Source organism: Mustelus asterias, chromosome 13, assembly GCF_964213995.1.
Source record: "Mustelus asterias chromosome 13, sMusAst1.hap1.1, whole genome shotgun sequence".
Lineage (NCBI taxonomy): Eukaryota > Metazoa > Chordata > Chondrichthyes > Carcharhiniformes > Triakidae > Mustelus > Mustelus asterias.
The window spans coordinates 29,048,897-29,070,587 of NC_135813.1; the positions used below are offsets into that span (position 1 = coordinate 29,048,897).

General features: G+C 41.5%; 1 protein-coding gene across 2 annotated transcripts in view; it reads right to left on the reverse strand.

The window, feature by feature from the left end:
- Nucleotides 1-5,447: 5,447 nt before the first annotated feature.
- Nucleotides 5,448-21,691, reverse strand: part of slc31a2 (solute carrier family 31 member 2) — a 31,305-nt gene continuing 15,061 nt past the window's right edge. For both annotated transcript variants that reach the window (XM_078226617.1, XM_078226616.1), the window contains exons 3-4: nucleotides 15,023-15,203; nucleotides 5,448-9,267 (exon numbers count right to left, since the gene is read on the reverse strand). In XM_078226617.1, the coding sequence (XP_078082743.1) occupies nucleotides 9,099-9,267; nucleotides 15,023-15,203 (350 nt within the window). In that variant the 3' untranslated portion in view covers nucleotides 5,448-9,098. The remainder of the gene's footprint in view (nucleotides 9,268-15,022; nucleotides 15,204-21,691) is intronic.

Here is a 21,691-nt window from a genome sequence, read left to right on the forward strand (position 1 = left end):
TGAGGAAAAGTCCCCAGGTAAGACCTGTCCACAAAAGACAGGACAAAGACAATCCTGTGAATAACCATCCCATCAGCCTGCGCGATCATCAGCAAAGTGATGGGACAGAGTGGAAGATGTTGGAGAGTAAGGGTCGTGGTTTGCAAGGACGATGGAGTGATGGGTTGGTTTTTATGTGGAAGGTGGGGGGAGGTGGGCGAGAGACAGATCGAACTGAAGCAAGTGCAATTGTTAACGGGAAATGGGCTTTTCTAAAGACACATTTTTTTGAAAAGGGAGGGATTGATCAAGCAATATCAGATTGGAAACTAAGTTGGAAAAATGGAGACTGTAGAAACATCTGCAGAACAGGGTAGTAAGCAAAACGATCAGCCGCTCCTTAACGTACAAATTCAAAAGTTTCATTGAGCCAGTATTGCCCTCTACTGGTTGGATATTGAAAAAACAATGACCCGCAAGAGTAAATATGGGGTACGGTGAACTGTAGAAGTTCACCAGATGCAGCTGAACTCAAATCTGCTTCATCTGTAATGAGTCTTGTGCACTTGCTCAATCTGTGGTCAAACAAGTGGCCTCTAATTGCTCTTAGCAGGTTATTGAAGTGGGAGGATATTTATATTTGTCTAACATCCAACGAGGCAGTGAAAGATAAGTGAAGTTAAAACAGTGACATTCAGGAGTGTGGGCTTTTGGGGTGCATCGATTCTGTGGTGTCAATTTTCCTTGTAGGTGGCAAATGGCATGCTTTATATAGCAGGATCCAATTGCTAAGTAGCTTTAATTTCATAAAAATGGCTTCCCAGTTCCACACTGAGGAAATGAAATGCATCTTCACACGGTGATAACAGGAAAACGTCAGGATAGCTACCTTTCTCCACTTCACCGAACATTCGAGTGTACCCACTTTTCTGTACAAATGGACAGAAAAGCCTACAAAGTAGTTGGCTTTGTGAGATATTCCAGTTACTATTTTAAAACTTGTCTACCAAACCTGTACCGGAGCAGTTTGCTCACCCTTCAGTAACAAAATAACACAGGAACAAGACAAGGCCATTTACCATAGTATTAGAGGTGGGTACAATTTTGTCTTTTTAAAAAGCACTTTAGAGGGATATGGGTCAAACACGGGCAATTGGGATTAGCTTAGTGGTTAAAATGAAAAGGGCGTCATGGACAAGTTGGGCTGCTGTTATCACCGTGTGAAGATGCATTTCATTTCCTCAGTGTGGAACTGGGAGGCCATTTTTATGAAATTAAAGCTACTTAGCAATTGGTTCCTGCTATACTAAAGCATGCCATTTTCCACCTACAAGGAAAATTGGGCGGGGGGGGCGGGGGGGGGGAGGTGAGGGGGTGCGAAGAGGTCCATGCAAAAAAGAGCATTCAGTTTGGGGAGTGTTACAAACCCTGAACACCAGAGTTGGCTCCGTGATCATATACCTATGTATCATTCTGTCAAGTTCCTCGTTAACTTCGGCAACAGTGGATGTGATCTCTTCCTGGGAGTAGATAGATATACAGGTCTCGCAGCCTGAAGCAACATAATATGGTATTCATGCTTGGATGTACCAAGTCCTGAAAAGAGCCTTGGAATTCTGTCTTATTGTTTTGTTGTCGGGCTTTGTCCTCTGAGTAAGGAAATGCTTTGATTGAAGATGTAGACGGTCTCTGAAATCTGTCGCACCCTTTGGAGAAGAGTAGCAGTTATCTGACCTTTTTTTACCTGTAGATTTGTGCCACCTGGCCCTTGTAGTTTAAGGTCTGGCTGGATTTTTTGAGTAAAAAAAAAACCTTTTGGACTTTAACCTGGTGTTGTTAGACTTCTTACTGTGTTTACCCCAGTCCAACGCTGGCATCTCCACATCATGGATTTTTTGAGCCATACTAAATGACAGTCGAGTCTTGTAACACCAGTTCCAGTGTCAAGTTTAAAGTCCAAATTAAAGCCTTTAATTTCCAAAGTGACGGATAAAATGTCTTGTTCACGATCCTTGACTTCCCCAAGGAACTCTCTGATACCGTTCCTTTGCTTCTTCCTGGTATTTGAGTCATCTGCATGTTATGGATATTCAGTTGCTTTCTTCCCTTACAAAACCATTCGAAATGTCCTGTCTTTCTGCATTGGAAACACTCTGCACCCCTTACTGGACAATCTTTTCTGTGCTGCAACATAAGCACTCAAGATGTGTGCCGTCAGTTTTTCCGCCCTTTTGGGGGCTTGAGTGGGCAGGGTTGCCACCATTGGGCCTAAGTGGCTGGCGGTCTTCTCTGAAGCCTAAGTGTCTTGATGGATTAGAGGCCGATTTTGCTTCCTATGTTTGGCCTGCCCATCTATTGAAGTGCTCAATCAAGTGTGGGGTCAGCCTTTGTGAAATATTTGAAAGCTTTTCAACACGAGCTCTGAGAATGCTCTTACGAATAGGTTTGTCTCAATGGCCCACATCTGCCAGAACCTGCTAAACTGCTTTAGTTAGTAAGAACAGATTCAATAGGTTTCCCTGGTCTTTAGGTCTCTGTACCAACATAAACACCTCAAGATGTGTGCTGTCGGTTTTTCCACCCTTTTGGCTGTTTTGATTGTGTCCATAAACAGACTAGTGACCTCAAGTTAAATATTAATCAGACTTTTTAAATATGCCATCTGACAGTAGGATAACACACCTTTCCCATGTTTCAATATAGAGGAGAGTGTAAGGCTATATCCTGTGTTGTTATCAAGCCAGCTGATAGAATCTATATAGTGAAAGCAGAGGGAACCTGCTATCTGATATCTGTGTGTGTAATGCATGTTATTCCCCAGAACAGGAACTTCATGGACATGCACCTGTCATCTATCACTTTGTCATCCGGTTGAACACGCCTGCAATCTTTGCATGCTCTTTGACCCCATGAGTTTCGGATCCATTATGTGTGTCCATCACAGTGTCCACGTACACCCGCTTCTGCACCATCACCCACTTCTGCTTCAACCCATCTGTTACTCAAAGCTTCTGGATTTGACCGCTCCTGGCCAGTCTCCATCATGAACCTTTCATAAATCCAACTTGTTCAAAACTCCACCGCAATATCCCACCCCACCATAAATCATCATGTCCATCTTCACTTACTGACTTCCAATTCCCCTAATGCCTTAAAATTAAACTTTTCATTCTTTTATTAAATCCCTCCATTATCTTCTCCCTCCTTATCTTGGTGACCTATTGCCCCCACAATCTCTCAACTCCTCTGACCGTAGTTTCTTCCCTATCTCCCTACCTTGAAATCTATGTCTTTATCCATCTGGGTCCAATCTTTTCATTTCCTAAGACACCCTGCCTAAGCACCTCCCTCTTGTTTAAACTCCTGAAAGCAAATCTCTTTGGCCAATCAATGTCAAATATCCTCCTAATCTCCCCTTTGGTTGGGTGTCCATTTTTCCTGCATCTCTTATGAAGAACTTTGAGCATTTTTTCCCCCCACAACACAAGCACCACCAAAGTGCAAGTCGCTTGTTGGTAAATCACCAGCATGTTTCCCCTCATTGACAGATCATAAGGACATTGAGTGTGAGTTTTAATTATAATATTGTCTTTATAGTAATACCCAATAACTTTGCAACATTCCAGAAATGTGAAAATGTGAATCTGCACAACATTGACTTAGAAATAGTGCATGAGAGAAAAATAATTTTTGTATTAAAATAAACCTGCTTTCTTGGACTTCATGAGGTAATTGTAAAGCAAGTCCAAAGATGTGTGGGTTAGGTTGATTGTCCATGCTCACTTGCCCCCGAGTGTCACGGGGATTAGCAGGGTATATAGGGTTACAGGGATAGGGCCTGGATGGGATTGTTGTTGGTGCAGACTCGATGGGCTGAATGACCTCTTTCTGCACTGTCGTGATTCTATGAAGTGATTGTGAGTCAACACCTGGTTTTCATCTCCCTCTATTCTCATTTCTATTATTGAGGTCTGGAGGAATGTAGACTGACTGCCAATTCATTTTTACCCATTTTACACTGTCAAAAACTACTTTTAAGTTTTCTGATCCCCATCAGTTAGACATAATCAGTGATGATTTCACAATGTTGGTACTGTACTACTTGCTGCTCTTGACTAATGCACTGTTACTCAACACATGACTGCAGTGTGACAGTGAATGTGGCACCCATGTTTCCCCCTAACAGTTGGATTCCAGCTCTTTACAAATAACACAATATAACACCCTTCATGTTTATTTATACTCTTTTACCATATTTGCCATGTCCATTTAACGCAAAATTGCTGTCAGTAAATCTCTGGTTAACGAAGCAATCCTTTAATTGGGTGATCACATTTTTGGAGGAGGCAGTAATTATTCAGTAAGTGAGTTCTCAGGTTATTGCAGAATGGTCAGATCTTGGTTCCTATTTGAGTTCTATCTCCAGCTGAAATATTAACCCTGACCTTGCTGCTATGGTTTAGAGTTGACCAGGTTTTTTTCTTCAGAGAAGGGAGGACTTCCCTTGTCCATCTCCCATTATCTAGTTTTGCAGTAATGGTGGCAGAGTAGGCTCTTCAGCTGCAGCTATTGTAGGACAATGGAATTGTCTCAAGTGAGAGGAGAGAATTTTAAAAAATTTATAACCATGCAAATATATTAATTATAAATGTGATACGGTCTTTGTTCTAATGCTTCCAAAATGTATTTAAATTATTTACCAAGGAAGAGTTAGGTAGTGGCAAAATAGTGAATACTTATAAGAGTTAGCAACTTTCCAATTCTCTTTCTAAGGCAAACATTTGCCTGTTTCCATAGCTAGTAATTCCTGGAACATGTTGTTGGTATGTCGCTAGAGGCTTATAGCTTGAACGGTGCCATTCTGCCTCAAGTGTGGCTGACTAGCATCTCTCCTGCTCTTACCACCAGCCATTGGCATGTTGGAAGGATTTCCAGGTTGACACAACCTGTTTGGCATTGCTATGAACGCACCTTCCTTGGTCGTCAGGTCCTGGGGTGGGACTCGAACTCTGAGCTTCTGGCTCAGAGGCAGAGACGGTACCCATTGCACCACACGACAGCCTGTTAGCAACTTTAATGAGTTAGAAATAATCTTTAATAGTCCAACATTTTATCAGTACCTTCAACTTAACCATTCTTTTATGCTGAGGGAATGTTTACTTTAAAAGGAAAGTACATTCAGTAATGTCACGATGCACGATTGTAAGATTGGCCTTTTTTATGTTTGCCAATGTTATTTGTGAATCATATGACTTTCCTGTTTCTTCAAACGAACAAGTTAGTGCAGGCATGTACCTGTAAACTTAATCTTGTCAGGGATCGTTTGAAGGCCTCAATTTCATTTTTCCCCGCAACAGAAATTGGAGCAAAATCAACTCTGAAATGACTTGTCTGACATCGAGACAACTTAAAGACACTTAAAACATGTATGTCCCAATCAGTAACCGCAAGCTAGAAACTATTATTTTCTGTACTTTTATTGAACCTGAAAGGCATGCAGAAAGATTCAAATAAATTCTTTTCTGTGATGAGTGTTAAGAATGTGAAATTACAATACAAATTATCACTGTACATTAGGACACAAACTGAACAAGTTTGGATTGTTCAAACCTGAATGATCTGTGATTTCATCATATTACAATTTGGCTTCAGTCAACGAGAATGTACAAATCATCCAACAAGGAGGAAAGGTCCCATTGAAGGAATTGTACAGACATTATATAACATTATAAATTTTTTCAAATGCTTGACAGTCTGCAGTTATGTTTTACTGTACAAACCAACTCATAAAAATGGTAGCTGTATGGCTGTTCTTTGGCAAAATGGTTAACGTTTTGTTTGGTGGAGTAGCATTCAATCTCATTCGACTTTCATAGTCTCGTGGTGCAAAGGATGCATTTCATGCACAGTCCAACAGCGCAAATCACACCACAAGCAGTTCTGCCCAATGTCTCATTCTGGGAGTGGAGCTGTGTTTGAACTGTTCAAATCAGGGCTATTTGCTGCGGCAAAGCAAATTTGCTTGGTAATTGTTGGCCTCAAAAACCATTAAATGATTGCCGTTCTTTCATTTTTGATTGTTCGCCTATCACCTAAATTGTGATTAACACATGTCAAACTTAACCTAAGAAAATCAAAATGTATTTGAAGGTAGTTTCTCTTTTAATGATTATGGTAGCTCAAGCCTGCCTTGGCCAATCCCAGTCTCTTCCATACTTGCATCTGTGAACAAATGGTTCATTGTTACATCTCTAAAAATATAATTTTCATTGGCAGGCTGTTAGCAATAGAATTTGTGATTCTTCCACCCACAATTACTATAATTCGATCACGACATTTCTTGGCAGCACAGTTTCTCACAACTAGAAAAAAAGTTCATGAAAGAATGTTTGCAAAGTTGTTCCATTCTATATTTGCAAATACTCTAAATCAGCACAGTACCATTTGCAAGTGATCGTGCCACGTAGCAGAGTGATATCATTTTCTAGATTTTCTCTCCTCAAACCAAACAGCATTGTGCTGAAAATATTTCTGCTGGTTGGGCAGTCTATGGTTAGACTAGAAATTAGAACCAGCTTGGCCTTTCCAGGGTAAAGTTAGGAAGTGTCTCCATGGCACTTTGGGGGACACTTCCACAAATGGCATTTGATCATTTTACATCGGAGGTTGATTTTTGATAACCAATGGATTTGAAGCAAAGAGACCCGTATGAAGTTAGGCTGCAAATCAGCCTTATTCTTGTTAAGTGGCGGGAAAAGGCTCTAATGACTTAAAATGGCTTACTCCTGTTCCTGTGTCCTTAAAGACAATGCATCTTTAAACCGTGCGCCAGACCTCTTCACAATCAATATCTAAAATGCCGTAACGGTATTAAAAATCTGAACACCATTGGGCCTCTGTCGCATCTTGAAAGATGAAGGACTTTAAAGATACGGTTTAAAAATGTATTATAAATTTTGCATAGAAACACAAAAATTGCACTGTGAACTATTTGCATGTTTTAAGTTGTGGCGTGAGCCAAATGTGCCATAAACTGCTTGTACGATAGTTCTGAGAACACACTTGGATAATGGCAGACGAAAGATTAAGCAGGCTGCAATAATTAGTTAGATTAAATTATTAGGGAGTGGGGATTGATTCTGCAGAAACAATGCAAGTATTCTGTCTGAGCTGCCCACTTTACATAAGGCTCTTGCATGTTTGGAACTTACTGTACCATTCATGCCAGCACCATGGTCAGTCCACTAAGAATTTTACAAGTGAAATTAGAGCATCAGACAAAAAAAATGCAGGCAGTATTGATAGGCACAGACACAGTTAGTGCTGCCAAAGTTAACATTTTTCTCGAGCAGATTGTTCATGTTCAGCTAACTTTTCAGATGCAAAACCTCCTTGGAATTTGAAAGGATTGCATTAATTTTTGATTCCAGATTTAATGTTTCCAATTGATGCAGCCGTCAATGGTTTTCAGTCTTCACTCACCTGTTTGTTTAAAATTACAAAATATGGAACCAAGCACCGTTCATATCATTAATCATTTAGAACATAGAACATAGAACATAGAACAGTACAGCACAGAACAGGCCCTTCGGCCCACGATGTTGTGCCGAGCTTTATCTGAAACCAAGATCAAGCTATCCCACTCCCTATCATCCTGGTGTGCTCCATGTGCCTATCCAATAACCGCTTAAATGTTCTTAAAGTGTCTGACCACTATCACTGCAAATTTGATTGATGTGCATAAACAGCTTGCAAATCTGTTTATGCACATACAAGCATTTTTGATATCTAATAACAGATTTGGTTCAGTTGCAGTTGCGGTCCAACACAACTTTTATTATTATGTTACTTTCTAATTTAATCTCTGAATTAGAGGTATAATATGACTCTTTCGATATGTGCAATTCCAATTCTGGGAATCCTTGCACTTAGCCCATCTGTATCGATTCACAAATCATTGGAATATGTCACTAGGCTAAATGAATCTGAGTATATTTTGTATAATTTTAAACTTGATGCATAATTACATGTTCATTTCACTAAAACTGTAGCGTTTGACTGTTCAAAGGCTGGTTTATATCCGGATGACGTTAGTGGTGATGAGGGAGGGAGGTTTTTATTCATTCGTGGGACATGGGCATTGCTGGCTGGTCAGTATTTGTCGCCCATCCCTAGTTGCCCAAGGACAGTTGAGAGTCAACCACATTGTTTTGGCTCTGGAGTCACATGTAGGCCAGACCAGATAAAGACAGTAGATTTCCTTCCTTAAAGGACAGTAGTGAACCAGATGGGTTTTTCCGACAATCAACAAGGGTTTCATGGCCATCAGTAGATTCTTAATTCCAAATTTTTTTTATCGAATTCAAATTCTACCACCTGCCATGGTGGGATTTGAACCCAGGTCCCCGAAACATTAATTGAGTTTCTGAATTATTAGTCTAGCGATAATACCACGAGGCTATCACCTGTCCATGCAGTGGGGAAGTTTATTTTTCCTATGCCTGTGCAGAGGGAAGCAAATAATCAATGCCGTAATGTTTAATAATGTAACATCCGGAAAGAGATGTATGGCACAATACTGAGACTCCAATATTTCTTTCTACATTTAGCATATTTCAGAGGTAATGCTCTTCAGGCAAGAACCCTTGTGTTCTCTCCATTTTCAAGGAATTTGATCAAATCAAAATGATTCACTAATACCTCCGGCATTACGGTCTTGTATTACAAGTGTCAATTCAAATCGTTCTGTCGAGATGTCAACAGTTTTCCATTGTGTTAACCATATATTTAAGTGGTATAAGTTATAAAATCAGTATTTTTTGATTCCTGTTGGTTTGAGAAAAAAGATACTTGTGCTTTGTGCAATATTTTTACATAGCACCTATTATTTACAGTCACCAAATCTGCATCAAGTAGAAAAGCCATGTGAATACACACGCACAAAGTTGAAAGTATGCAGAGCAATAGTCAAGGGAAAACTGGCATATGGCTTGTTTCGCCATGCTTCTGTGTGCAAAACTATGCAATGCGCCAAAGGCATGATCCGGTCCAGCAGTTTCTCAAGGATCACCTCTGCAATGTAGTTGTTTGTGTTCTGGGTGAAGAGTTCCAGGAGGGCATCATTGCCACTTAATTAACGGGTATGCCAGAAAATACCCGATTCCAGCCCCTGCAATTACGCTTAGGAAGACCCATAAGTTGTAGGACATGGCACAAAGCATCAAAAAGTAGCTGAGGACAACCCGGATAATGTGCAGAAGAGACTGGAGCACATGGACCCATATCCACCTGCAATTATTTAATAACAATTAATGTAGAGTCACGGCAGGGTATTTGTATGCAGCTTTTTTTAAAAAGGTACTACCTCTATTAAGATCTTTTTATTAATGATTATTTTAATATACGAGTTTGGGAAGTGAAATTAAATACAGCACAGCAATAAAAACCTTTATTACATGCATGCAGGCAGAACTGATCCATGGGAAACAGGTATTGTACAGTAAGTGCATCCAAAGACAACTGGTCTTTGACGAACTTTCCATGCATAAGATATGGAGGCTGGAAATCATTCTGGTAGTTAGCACAGGCCATTCATTAAATCCACTCCTGCACCAAAGGTAATAGGCCAACTGCACCACTTCAAAATGACAACAGAAAATACAACTCTTGAGCCAAAACCAACACCTAAGTTCACCTGGTATGGAGGGCATTAGCTACGAGGAGAGGTTGGAGAAACTTGGTTTGTTCTCACTGGAATGATGGAGGTTGAGGGGCAACCTGATAGAAGTCTACAAAATTATGAGGGGCATGGACAGAGTGGATAGTCAGAAGCTTTTTCCCAGGGTGGAAGAGACAATTACTAGGGAGCATAGGTTTAAGGTTGAGGGGCAAGGTTTAAAGGAGATGTACCAGGCAAGTTTTTTTACACAGTGGGTGGTGAGTGCCTGGAATTCGATCCCAGGGGAGGTAGTGGAAGCAGATACGATAGTGACTTTTAAGGTGCGTCTTGACAAATACATGAATAGGATGGGAATAGAGGGATATGGTCCCCAGAAGGGTAGGGAGTTTTAGTTCAGTCGGGCACATGGTCGGTGCAGGCTTGGAGGGCCTGTTCCTCTGCTGTAATTTTCTTTGTTCAGTGCGTCTGCCATGCACCTCTCCGCCTTCTTAGTCATTTTGGTCTCTACTAATCTCTTTCTGCCTCGAAGGCTGCAATCCATTTGACTCCTGCCTGGCACCAATTTCCAAGCCTATGCGTGACGGTTGACTTGAATATTTTTGCTTCCCACCCGCACACATACATGAAGGTGTCAGGGCTTCAGGATGATTTGTCTGTGGCCAGGGTGCATATCATGCCAATATATATTTCACCTTATAACCTTAAGAATCAAAAACTGAAACTAAATATTTATTCACAGCCAATAAAGAGAGTTGGCATTTTGAAATGGACAGTTGATTTTACTGGAAGCTTTTATGAGGGTAAAATGATACAACCATGTACTGGGAAGAATTACCTCAAACAGTGAGACATGAAAGAAAGCAACTTGTGTCTTTACTGATTAGAAATCAATGCCCACCAAATTAAGTGTGCAGCAAAATCAAGGCTGAGTGATCAGAACCGCTTTGGTGCAGTGGGTGGGTGGCATAGTGGTTAGCACTGCTGCCCCACAGCGCCAGGGACCTGGGTTCGATTCCTGGTTTGGGTCACTGTCTCTGCGGAATTTGCACACTCTCCCCGTGTCTGCGTGGATGTCCTCCGGGTGCTCCGGTTTCTTCCCACACTCCAAAGCTGTGTGGGTTAGGTTGATTAGCCATGCTAGATTACCCCTTGGTGTCGGGACCAGCAGGGCAAATACATGGGGTTACGGGGATAGGGCCTGGGTGGGATTGTTGTTGGTGCAGGCACAATGGGCCGAATGGCCTCCTTCTGCACTATAGGGATTTTATGATTCAGAGTAATATTCTACTTCTTAAAGTTGAGATGTCTAAAAAATATTTTGGTGACAGATGCAATATGTGACATGACAGTATGATCGTGGCAACCAGACTGATCAAGCCAAACACAATCATAAATGGATCAGAATGGTAGGGAGGTGCAAGACTTTCTACACTATAATCATAACATTACAGCTTCTTTGCTTTCTATAACTTAAAAGGGGGAAATATTTGTTTGTGTACCACAGCTTTAAAAACGCTACTTTATAGTTTGATTATGGAGGGTATTGAGACAGGGACTGACCTTGCTCTTGCCAAATGCTGATAATGCACATAGTTGCATCAAGAGTCACTGTATCGTGATCAGAAGTGGGGACTCTGGCGTATTTGGTAGTTTCCTGTCCAGTTTCCTTCCTCTGATTGCTGTGTGGTGATAGCTGCAGCTTATGCATACGCATGGCAATATGTGAATCCACAATTAGACTCTTATAATTTACCTCTTATCAAATAACCAACTGGTGCTTGCCATGTAGATCCAAATATCAGAACAGTACCAAAGCATTAAAAAAAAAGTCAGGAACCAAACGGACCATTCAGCTTATGAAAGCTCATTCCTTTAGCATTGTTACAATCCTATCTTAGGATGCACAGAGCGTTGCTCCTTGAGTGAGTTATGCCGAGCACCTACAGAATGTGGCAAGGATTCAATGCCTTCAGGAGTAGGGCAAAACAAAAATGGTGGTTTCAAGTTCATTTAGTATTATTAATTAATAGTCACAAATAGGCTTACATTAATACTGCAATGAAGTTACTGTGAAAATCCCCTAGTCGCCACACTCCGGCACCTGCTAAGGTACACTGAGGGAGAATTTTGCATGGCAAATGCACCTAACTAGCACATCTTTCAGACTGTGGGAGGAAACCGGAGAAAACCGACGCCGAATTGCAAAGAACGTGCAGACTCCGTATAGACCGTGACCCAAGCTGGGAATCGAACCTGGGTCCCTGGTGCTGTGAGGCAGCAGTGCTAACCACTGCGCCACCGTGCCGCCGGTGGTAAATGAGGATGAAAAACAACTGCATCAAACTTAACCTAAATGAATATCCTGAAAGCCTTAAACATGCAGACGAAGCTTTATCATTGAACCACAGAGACAGCGAATTGTTCCAACCTGTTGTTCGGTTAGGCTGCATGGTATTTTGGTTTACTTAAATTGCTTGATGTAATTTTTAATCAGACTCAGGATTTTGAAAGATTTAACTCGAATGTTGATTCTATTTGCTTAATTTCATAATTCAGTCCTGTCTCCATTGAATTACTCAGAATGTTTCTCATCAGCTCAAAGTCCCACATGCTCAGTTTAAATGGTGGCGGTTTTTGCCTCCAAGATAAGTTGTTCCCTTTATCCCAGATAAAGTTTAATTACATTTATGATTGTGTTAACTGTACACATGTGACTATGCCAATGCAAATTGTCATTGTTGCCTGACAAAGTGGCTCAGATAAAATTGTGGCAGTTTTTGTGACATCTGAAATCGTACCCCCTTGAAAGGCGGTTTCACAATGACAGTGCACAAACTTCAGATCTGGATCAGTGGCACATTGCTACCATGTGAGTTCCCCATTTTTAATTGTGAAACCCAGTGGAAGGGCCACAGTACAGGACACTGAGAAACGAGAGAAGATAAGTTTAATCAAATTGTGGGAGCTCATACGATGATGGAGGCTGGAGATAGATGGGTGAGAGAAAATTTCCCCCCTCAATCTTTTATTGGTTACCTTGGTTGCGAGTGACATTATCACATGAGTACGAATAGGTTTAAATTCTCTCCTGCCTGGCCTTTCACATCTCCCATAAATCTGACCTCAGAAACTCTCCTGCTATATCCTAACTTGCACCATGTCCCCATCACCATTATCCTCGTTAATACTCATGGGCTCCTGATCCAACAACAACTTGATTTTAAAGTTCGCTTCCTTGATTTGAAATCATTACGCCACCCCTCTCTCTCCCCCTATGACCTCTTCCAAACCTACAACCCTCTGAGATCTCTGCGCTCCTCAAATTCTGGCCTCCTGCACGTCTCTGGTTTTCATTGCTCTACCATTAATGATAGTGCTTGGACTGTTAAGCTATGATACTCTGTTGTTCGACCACAGGGAGTGATCTTCAGTGTCCTGATCAATATTTATCCTTCAAACGAGCACCGCAGCAAGCTGTTTGTGATGGCTGGCTGTGCACTAATTGATTGCCTCATTTCCTACAGTGTTCACTGTTAAAAGGAACTAAACTGGCTGTCAACTGCTTTGGGACATCCCGAGATCATCAAACCTTCAATACAAGCGCAAGTCCTTTTTTTCATGTCCTCTACCCCTCTACTGCTCTCAACAACAGTAACTTGTACTAGCACCTTCAAAGCAACAAAGTCTCCTAAGATGATTCACAGAGACATTTTATATAAAATTTGACAGTGAGCCACAAAAAAAAATATTCGGGCAGGCGACCAAAAGTCTGGTCAGAGAGGCAGGTTCTTTGGAGTATCTTTAAAAGAGAGAGAGGTAGAAGATGGGTTTTAAGGAGGGAATACCAGAGCTTTGAGCCTTGACAGGAGAAGGCAAGGCAGCCGATGGTGGAATGATTAAGAGTGGACGTGCTCAAGAGGCCAGAACTGGAGAAGTGCAGATATCTGGCTGGGTTTTGGAGCTGAAGGAGGTCCCAGCGACAGGAAGGAGTGAGGCTATGGAGGAACTTGGAACTGAGAAAGAGAATTTTAAAATTGCAGTATTGCTGAATCAGGACCAATGTAGTCAATAAGCACAGGATGAATGAAACTTGTTGCGAGTTAGGACATGTGGAGCAGAATTTTGGAGAGTGAAAAATGGAAGGCTGGTGAGGTGTGCCTTCAATTCTAGAGTAACAAAGCCTTTAAGACGCCCTTGGAAACCTCCTTCTTTGACCAAGCTCTTGATCAATCGTCTAAATATAGTCTCTTAACATAGTCTTCAGAGGACTGGTGTCAAATTTAATTTGATTACACTATTACCAAAGACAACCACAAAGCTGACGTGTTTTTCTAGAGAGGGTAGAAGCCAGTGGTGAGAAAGCAAGTAGGTAAATTGTTCTATCTAACTGGGGAAAGGCCAATTTTGATGGCATCAGACAGGAACTTTCAAAAGTTAATTGGGGGAGTCTGGTAAGTGGGAGGCTTTCAAAAGTGTGTTAATCAGGGTTCAGGGTAAGCACATTTCTCTTAGCGAAGGGCAAGGCTGGTAGAAGTAGGGAACTCTGGATGATTCTGGATATTGAGGCCCTGGTCAAGAAGAAGGAGGAGGCACATGACATGCCTAGGCAGCTGGGATGAAGTGGATCCCTTGAGGAGTACAGATGGTGTAGAAGTCGAGTTGAGAGAAATCAGGAGAGCAAATAGGGGACACGAGATTGCTTTGGCAGATAAGGCAAAGAAGAATCCAAAGAGATTCTACAAATACATAAAGGGCAACTTGGGAAAGAGTAGGGCTCTTAAGGATCAACAAGGTCATCTATGTGAGGATCCACAAGAGATGGGTGAGATCCTAAATAAATATTTCTCATCAGTATTTACTGTTGAGAAAGGCATGGATGTTAGGGAAATTAGGAAATTAAGTAGTGATGTCTTGAGGAGTGTACATATAACAGAGAAGGAGGCGCTGGAAGTCTTAAAGTGCATCAAGGTAGATAAATCCCTGGGACCTGATGAAGTGTATCCCAGGACATTGTGGGTCCCCTCGCAGAGATATTTGAATCATCAACAGCCATAGGTGAGGTGCCTGAAGATTGGAGGTGGCAAATGATGTGCCTGAAGATTGGAGGTGGCAAATGTTGTGCCTTTGTTTAAAAAGGGCTGCAGGGAAAAGCCTGGAAACTACAGTAAGCCTCATCTGTGGGGGTAAGTTGTTAGAAGGTATTCTGAGACTCAGGATCTACAGGCATTTAGAGAGGCAAGGACTGATTAGGGACAATCAGCATTGCTTTGTGAGTGGAAAATTATGTCTCAAAAATTTGATTGAATTTTTTGAAGGGGTAACCGAGAAGGTAGATGAGAGCAGTGCAGTCGACTAAACAATCACCTTTTTTGTGAGGAGTTTTGTGCATTCGGATTTATAGGTAGCGTCTCTGCTGTTTCATCTTGGATGTTCGGCGTTGCCGTCATCAGATCCAATATTTTCTTGTCCAGATTCACTGTTTCCACTTTTAGGATTTCATAAGACACTGTCATAAGTAGAACAATCACCATCGTCAGCACCATTCCTTCGAGCACAAAAGAAAAATATTTGGTAGTTGACATAACTAAATTCATAAACAAGACACAGAATTCCTGAGCTACAAACATAGTCGTACTTTATGTTCATTGTTATACAACTGAGTTTTTAAGAGAGAAACATTTCACTTAAGGTCTTCAAAAGAAGTTGTTCGTTCTCTACCATCCTCCTGCCCTAAATGCTTCGGGAGATCTCCATTCCTTCAATTCTATCTTCTTGTGCATCGCATTTTTAATTCCTACTCCGCTGGTGTTTGTGCCGTCAGTTGCCAAGGCCCTGAACTCAGGAAGGAGATGGTGGCATAGTTGTATTGTCACTGGGTTAGTAATCCAGAGACCCAGGGTAATACTCTGGGGACTTGGGTTCAAATCCCACCATGGCAGATGAATTCAATAAAAATCTGGAATTAAAGGGGAAGCGATGGCCTAATGGTATTATCACCAGATTATTGATCTAGAAACTCAGCTAATGTTCTGGGGACCTGGGTTCGAATCCCACCACGGCAGGTGATAGAATTTGAATTCAATAAAAAATATCTGGAATTAAAAATCTACTGCTGACCATGAAACCATTGTCGATTGTCGGAGAAACTCATCTGGTTCACTAATGTCCTTTAGGGAAGGAAATCTGCTCTCCTTACTTGGTCTGGCCTACATGTGACCTACAAGTGTGGTTGACTCTTAAATGCCCTCTGAACATGAGCAACTACGGATGGGCAATTCTGCCTTTAAGACCCTCTTATAAACCCATATCTGTGATGACGCCTTTGGTCATCTGTCCTAATATGTCCTCCTGTGGCTTAATGTTGAATTGTATTTGACAACACCCACCCCCCACCCCCCCCCCCCCAACCCGTGAAACACTTTGGGACATTTTTCAACATTGAAGCTACTGGATAAATGCAACAGCATTGGCTTAAAGTATTAATTCTGTCTCCACAGATGCAGCCAGATCTGTTTGATATTCCCAGTAGTTTCTTTTGTGTTTTATGCAAAAGTTGATGTTGTAAAAGTAACAGGAAATGAGCTTTGCTCACAAACCTTCAAGATATCACAACCTTTAAAAGAACACAGATCATTTAATAAAGTTACTGAACGTTCAGTGATATAATGGAGAGAAAAGGTAAGTGTTATGTTATCTCAATGTAACCCAGAAATCACTCGGCATAATCCCAGCATTCAAATGCTTAACAAGTCCACACAATGTTATTTTATCCACTATTCTAACAGGGGAATGACTATGTTAGGCTGTTACTTGACTAGCTCCTCCAATTTTGGCACAAGCCCCCAGACGTTTGCAAGGAAGATAGTGAAAGGTTCAGCGATGGTAACGCCATTAAATGTCATGGGGCAATGGTTAGCTTCTCTCTTGTTGTAGGTCTGGCCTACTTGTGACTCCAGGTCCACAGCAAAGATTTTGATTTGATTTATTATTGGAACACAATGAAAAGTATTGTTTCTTGCGCACTATACAGACAAAGCATACCGTTCACAGAGAAGGAGAGAGTGCAGAATGTAATGTTACAGTCATAGCTAGGATGTAGAGAAAGATCAATTTAATGTGAGGTCGGTCCATTCAAAAGTCTGATGGCAGCAGGGATGAAGCTGTTCTTGAGTCAATGTGGCGGACGCTTAACTGATGTCTGAAATGGCTGAGCAAGTTCCTCAGTTCAAGGTCAATTAGGGATGGGCAACAAATGCTGGCTCAGCCAGGAAAGCTCACTTCCCAGGAAAGGTACAATAAAATAATTCACTGCCAGGTCAAGTAGCGCCTGCAGGAAGTCAAGAGTTGAGAACACTGTCCACGTTCAACATTGGCAGTTAAGACACTCCATGTTCCTCTTCACTATCTCAGTTTGTGATTTTGCCAGACATATTACTGACAGTTCTTCAAGCACATGCAACAATTCCCCCAGGCATATGTTAATGGAAAGAACAATCAAATAATGGTCAGTTTTAAACCTCTAACAGTTGCACATTTATCATCTCAACTGAATCTTGCTGTGAAAACCACATTCTGTTCATTCAGGTAACTTCTATGAAATAAATAAACTTGTTGGTTTACAAGCAACTCACTAAAATGCTTTTCAATTGATATAAAGATGTGTGCAAGGTAATGCAACAAGGGTCTATGTTGTGATCGCTAGGTGTCTATCATTTGACGAAAAATTGGATAGTAAGGTTGTATTTCTGATCATTGGGGCATGAGAACACTTACAGGAATGATCAGCAACTCTGAACATGAGAGAATGTCTCATAGAATCATAGAATCTAGTGCAGTGCAGAAGTTGCCATTCAGCCCATCAAGTCTGCACCGACTCTGACAGAGTATCTTACTTGGGCCCTCTCCCTGTAACTCTACACATTTACCATGGCCCATCCATTTAACCTACATCATGTAAAGCTGGGTAATTTGTAATGCATGCACAGCTGCTCAACCAGACTCTTTACAACATGAGCAGTGACAGGCAGGGACTGAAGAAATGGGACCTTCGACCGTTTAGATTGTTCTTGTTAGTGGAAGTCTCCAAGGTTCCTGCCACCCCCTCCACTGCTGGTGTTTATTTTGTTTCGAGTCTGAAAGTTTAATGTTGTTCAGATAATTCAGATGTTGTTCAGGTAACCGGGCGGCACGGTAGCACAGTGGTGAGCACCACTGCTTCACAGGTCCAGGGACCTGGGTTCGAATCCCGGCTTAGGTCACTGTCTGTGTGGAGTTTGCACATTCTCCCTGTGTCTGCGCGGGTTTCCTCCAGGTGCTCTGGTTTCCTCCCACAGTTCAAAGATGTGTGGGCTAGGTTGATTGGCCATTCTAAATTGCCCCTTAGTGTCCCGGGGTGCATAGGTTAGAGGGGTTAGTGGGTGAAATATGTAGGGATATGGGGGTAGGGCCTGGGTGGGATTGTGGTTGGTGCAGCCTCGATGGGCCGAATGGCCTCCTTCTGCACTGTAGTATTCTATGATTCTATCTGTGTACCATCAGTTTGGCATAATACCTATTCAGGTTAGATTACAAAAAATAAAAAAAACTTGTGATTTTTGATTTGATATTTCAAAAGCATTTAGCTGTTTATCCCAGATCTAAATAACAATCCTTTTACGCTCTTCGTAGGGAAAGTTGGGAGACGCTGCGATGGAGAGAGGCTGTCCAACTCTGTGAAATCATTTTGAGTTAACTCGGAGAGATCTTGCCAGAGATCTCAAGAGCCTTTTGGGATGGAGACATCTCCCAAACTAAGATGTTACAGATCCATCAGAAGTAGGTTCAACAGAAAAAATAACCAATTGTACATTGTTTCCAAGTGTTATCTGATGAGGAGATATCTGATAGTGAGGTTTGTGGGTGGTTTCAATTATATTTTGCTGATTTATCAAACTGCTTGTAGCTTTATTATGCTATAACTGTTAGCTGAGCAGAAGTAAAAACACAAAGCAGCCGGGATAATTTGAACCTAATCTGCCCAGCGGGAAACTGTCCGGATTTACTACAATGAAAAGCAAAATCAACAGGATGTAAATTATTATTCATGCATGGGATGTGGGCGTCACCGCCAAGGTCAACATTTGTTGCCAATTCCCAACTGCCCATTGAGTGCAATTAAGAACCAAACTATATTGTTGTGGGTATGGAGTCACATGTAGGGAGGGCAGATTTCCTTCCGTAAACAGCATTGGTGAACCAGATGGATTTTTACAATAACCAGCAGTAGTTTCATGGTCACTATTACTGAGACTAGCTTTTGTTTTTAAATTCCACATTTATTAATAAATTGAATTTAATTTCCATCAGCTGCCAAGGTGGGATTTGAACGCATGTCCCCAGAGCATGAACCTGGATCAATCATTGAATCATAGAAACCCTATAGTGCAGAAACAGGCCATTTGGCCCATCGAGTCTGCACCGACCACAATCCCACCTAGACCCTACCCCTACACCCTTACATATTTACCCGTTAATCCCTCTAACCTACGCATCTCAGGACACTAAGGGGCAATTTTAGCATGGCCAATCAACCTAACCCGCACATCTTTGGATGTCTGGGTTACTAGTCCAGTGACACTACCCCAACACCATCACCTCCCATTTTGGATGTTATTGATGACTGATTAGATTTCCCTCCTTGCCTGCTGGGGTTTGATTAGTAAGAAGTCTCACAACACCAGGGTTTGATTAGCCAGAGTTGATTAATGGGCTATTTCTGCCAATCAGCATAGTGCAGGAATGGTTTTGAGCTAATCAAGATGATGCTTTTGAGGTATGATATTCAATGGATGTAAGACTTTTAATGATGTTGGTAAATTGTTACAGTGATTGATCTGGGTTAGCTGTTACAGAACTACTTGGTATTATTTCCATTGTTTGTTGGCTTTATTGGCCCAAACTGAGAAAACAATCTCAGACCACCAAATTAACAACCGACTGCCATTTCCTTCTGCAAATCTGTAGGCTTTTCTGTTTTGTCCTATGTGAAGTAGCCTGGGCTTGGTCGCTTCCAATGCTTTTGCTGGGGCCTGCAGCAACAAATACCCATTGTATGGGTACACAGTGGTAGATTTGCTTTGGATCCTAAATTAGATTCAGAAATTGAATATAGAATATAGACACTGGGGCTTGCAGTTGTGTTGTTTTAAATTGTTGTAATCGCATTGCTCACTATGCTCGGAACATAGAACATCCTATGGCTAGTTAATAAATGCACGGATATGCAGAAATATTGGAAAACTGAATATTTGGTCGCCAGTTCATTTTGGAGCATTTATTTTCCTTACAAAAATAGAAGCATTTCAGAGCCAAGTTTCAAAAATGCCATGGCGATTGGAAAAATTATATTGGATTCCTATCGATGACACCACTACAGAGATTCTTTCTAAACAGCAGGGAGTAACTTTTTCCTTAAAGCTGCTTCCAAACGCAGATTAGCTGTCCAATTATGACCAATATTGTTCCTCGTTTTTTTACAATCCCGTGTACAAAATTATCACCTTCTGAAATCTCATTAGGACCACTTTTATTATTTGTGGAACGTTGTTTGCTTTTTTAAATTGTAACGATGTTTGGCATTTGTCCAACTGCTACAGTCTAACCTCAGTGATCAAATCTATATTATAACATTCTCCCTTTCCATTGCTTATTGTCCGGCAGATCACCAACATTTCAAAACTTGTTACCTACCAGAATATATTTGCGTAAATATAAATTAGAAAGAGTGCAGAAAAAATTTACTAGGATGCTACCCGGACTTGATGGTTTGATTTATAAGGAGAGGCTGGATAGACTGGGACTTTTTTCCCTGGAGCGTAGAAAGCTTCGGGGTGATCTTATAGAGGTCTATAAAATAATGAGGGGCATAGATCAGCTAGATAGTCAACATCTTTTCCCAAAGGCAGGGGAATCCAAAACTAGAGGACATGGGTTTAAAGTGAGAGGAGAAAAATACAAAAGGGTCCAGAGGGACAATTTTTTCACTCAGTGCGTGGCAAGTGTCTGGAACAAGCTGCCAGAGGCAGTAATAGAGGCGGGTACAATTTTGTCTTTTAAAATGTTTAGACAGTTACATGAGTAAGATGACAATCATGGGATATGAGCCAAATACGGGAAATTAGGATGAGCTCAGTAGTAAAAACTGGGCGGTATGGACAAGTTGGGCTGAAGGGCCTGTTTCCGTGTTGTAAACCTCTATGACTCTGAGTGTAATGATTAATCCAGTTTACTTCATTCTGCTGGGCAATCAGATAATTGCTACTTTGAAGTGAGTTCTGTACTGCCCCCAGTTTAAGTTCAGAGCTCTTTAAACCCTTGGTCCACTCGACCTAGAATTCGCTGCACAAATGATCTATGCCACTCGGTGAGAAGTATAGTTAACTTGCTACTAGCTAGCTAAGCCAAATCCAACAAGCTACACCATTAACTCAACAAAGATTTTTAGTTGTTAAAATATTAAAGTTTTAACAACTAACAATTAATTAGTAAAAATATGGAGCGATATTTATCGAGTAACCAGCTGTGTGTTTTGCGGTGGTGGGAAGCAACTCGCTATTGCCCAGCAACGGGATCTTCTGGTCCCACCATTGTCAATGGGGCTTCTTACTGGATGCACCCCTTGCTGCCAGGAAACCCATGGAGGGGGTGCACCCTCACTGGGACCAGAAGATTCTGCCGGCATGAGTGGCCGGAAAGGTCCCACTAAGAAGCTTTATAAGCTCATTTAAATGACTGACCAAAATAATACTTTGCTTTGAGTACCACAATCTATTAAGATTTTTACTAAGCCCTGAAGCCATAATCCGAAGTTAGCATTGGAAGCAATGACTCTTTGACTCTTAATTATAACCAAGCAACTCTGTGCATCTGTATGAATTTTTTCGATTCATTTATGGGATATGGGTGTCGCTGGCTAGGCCCAGCATTCATTGCCCATCCCTAGTCACCCTTGAACAGGTGGTGGTGAGCTTCCATCTCAAACCGTTGCTGTCCCTG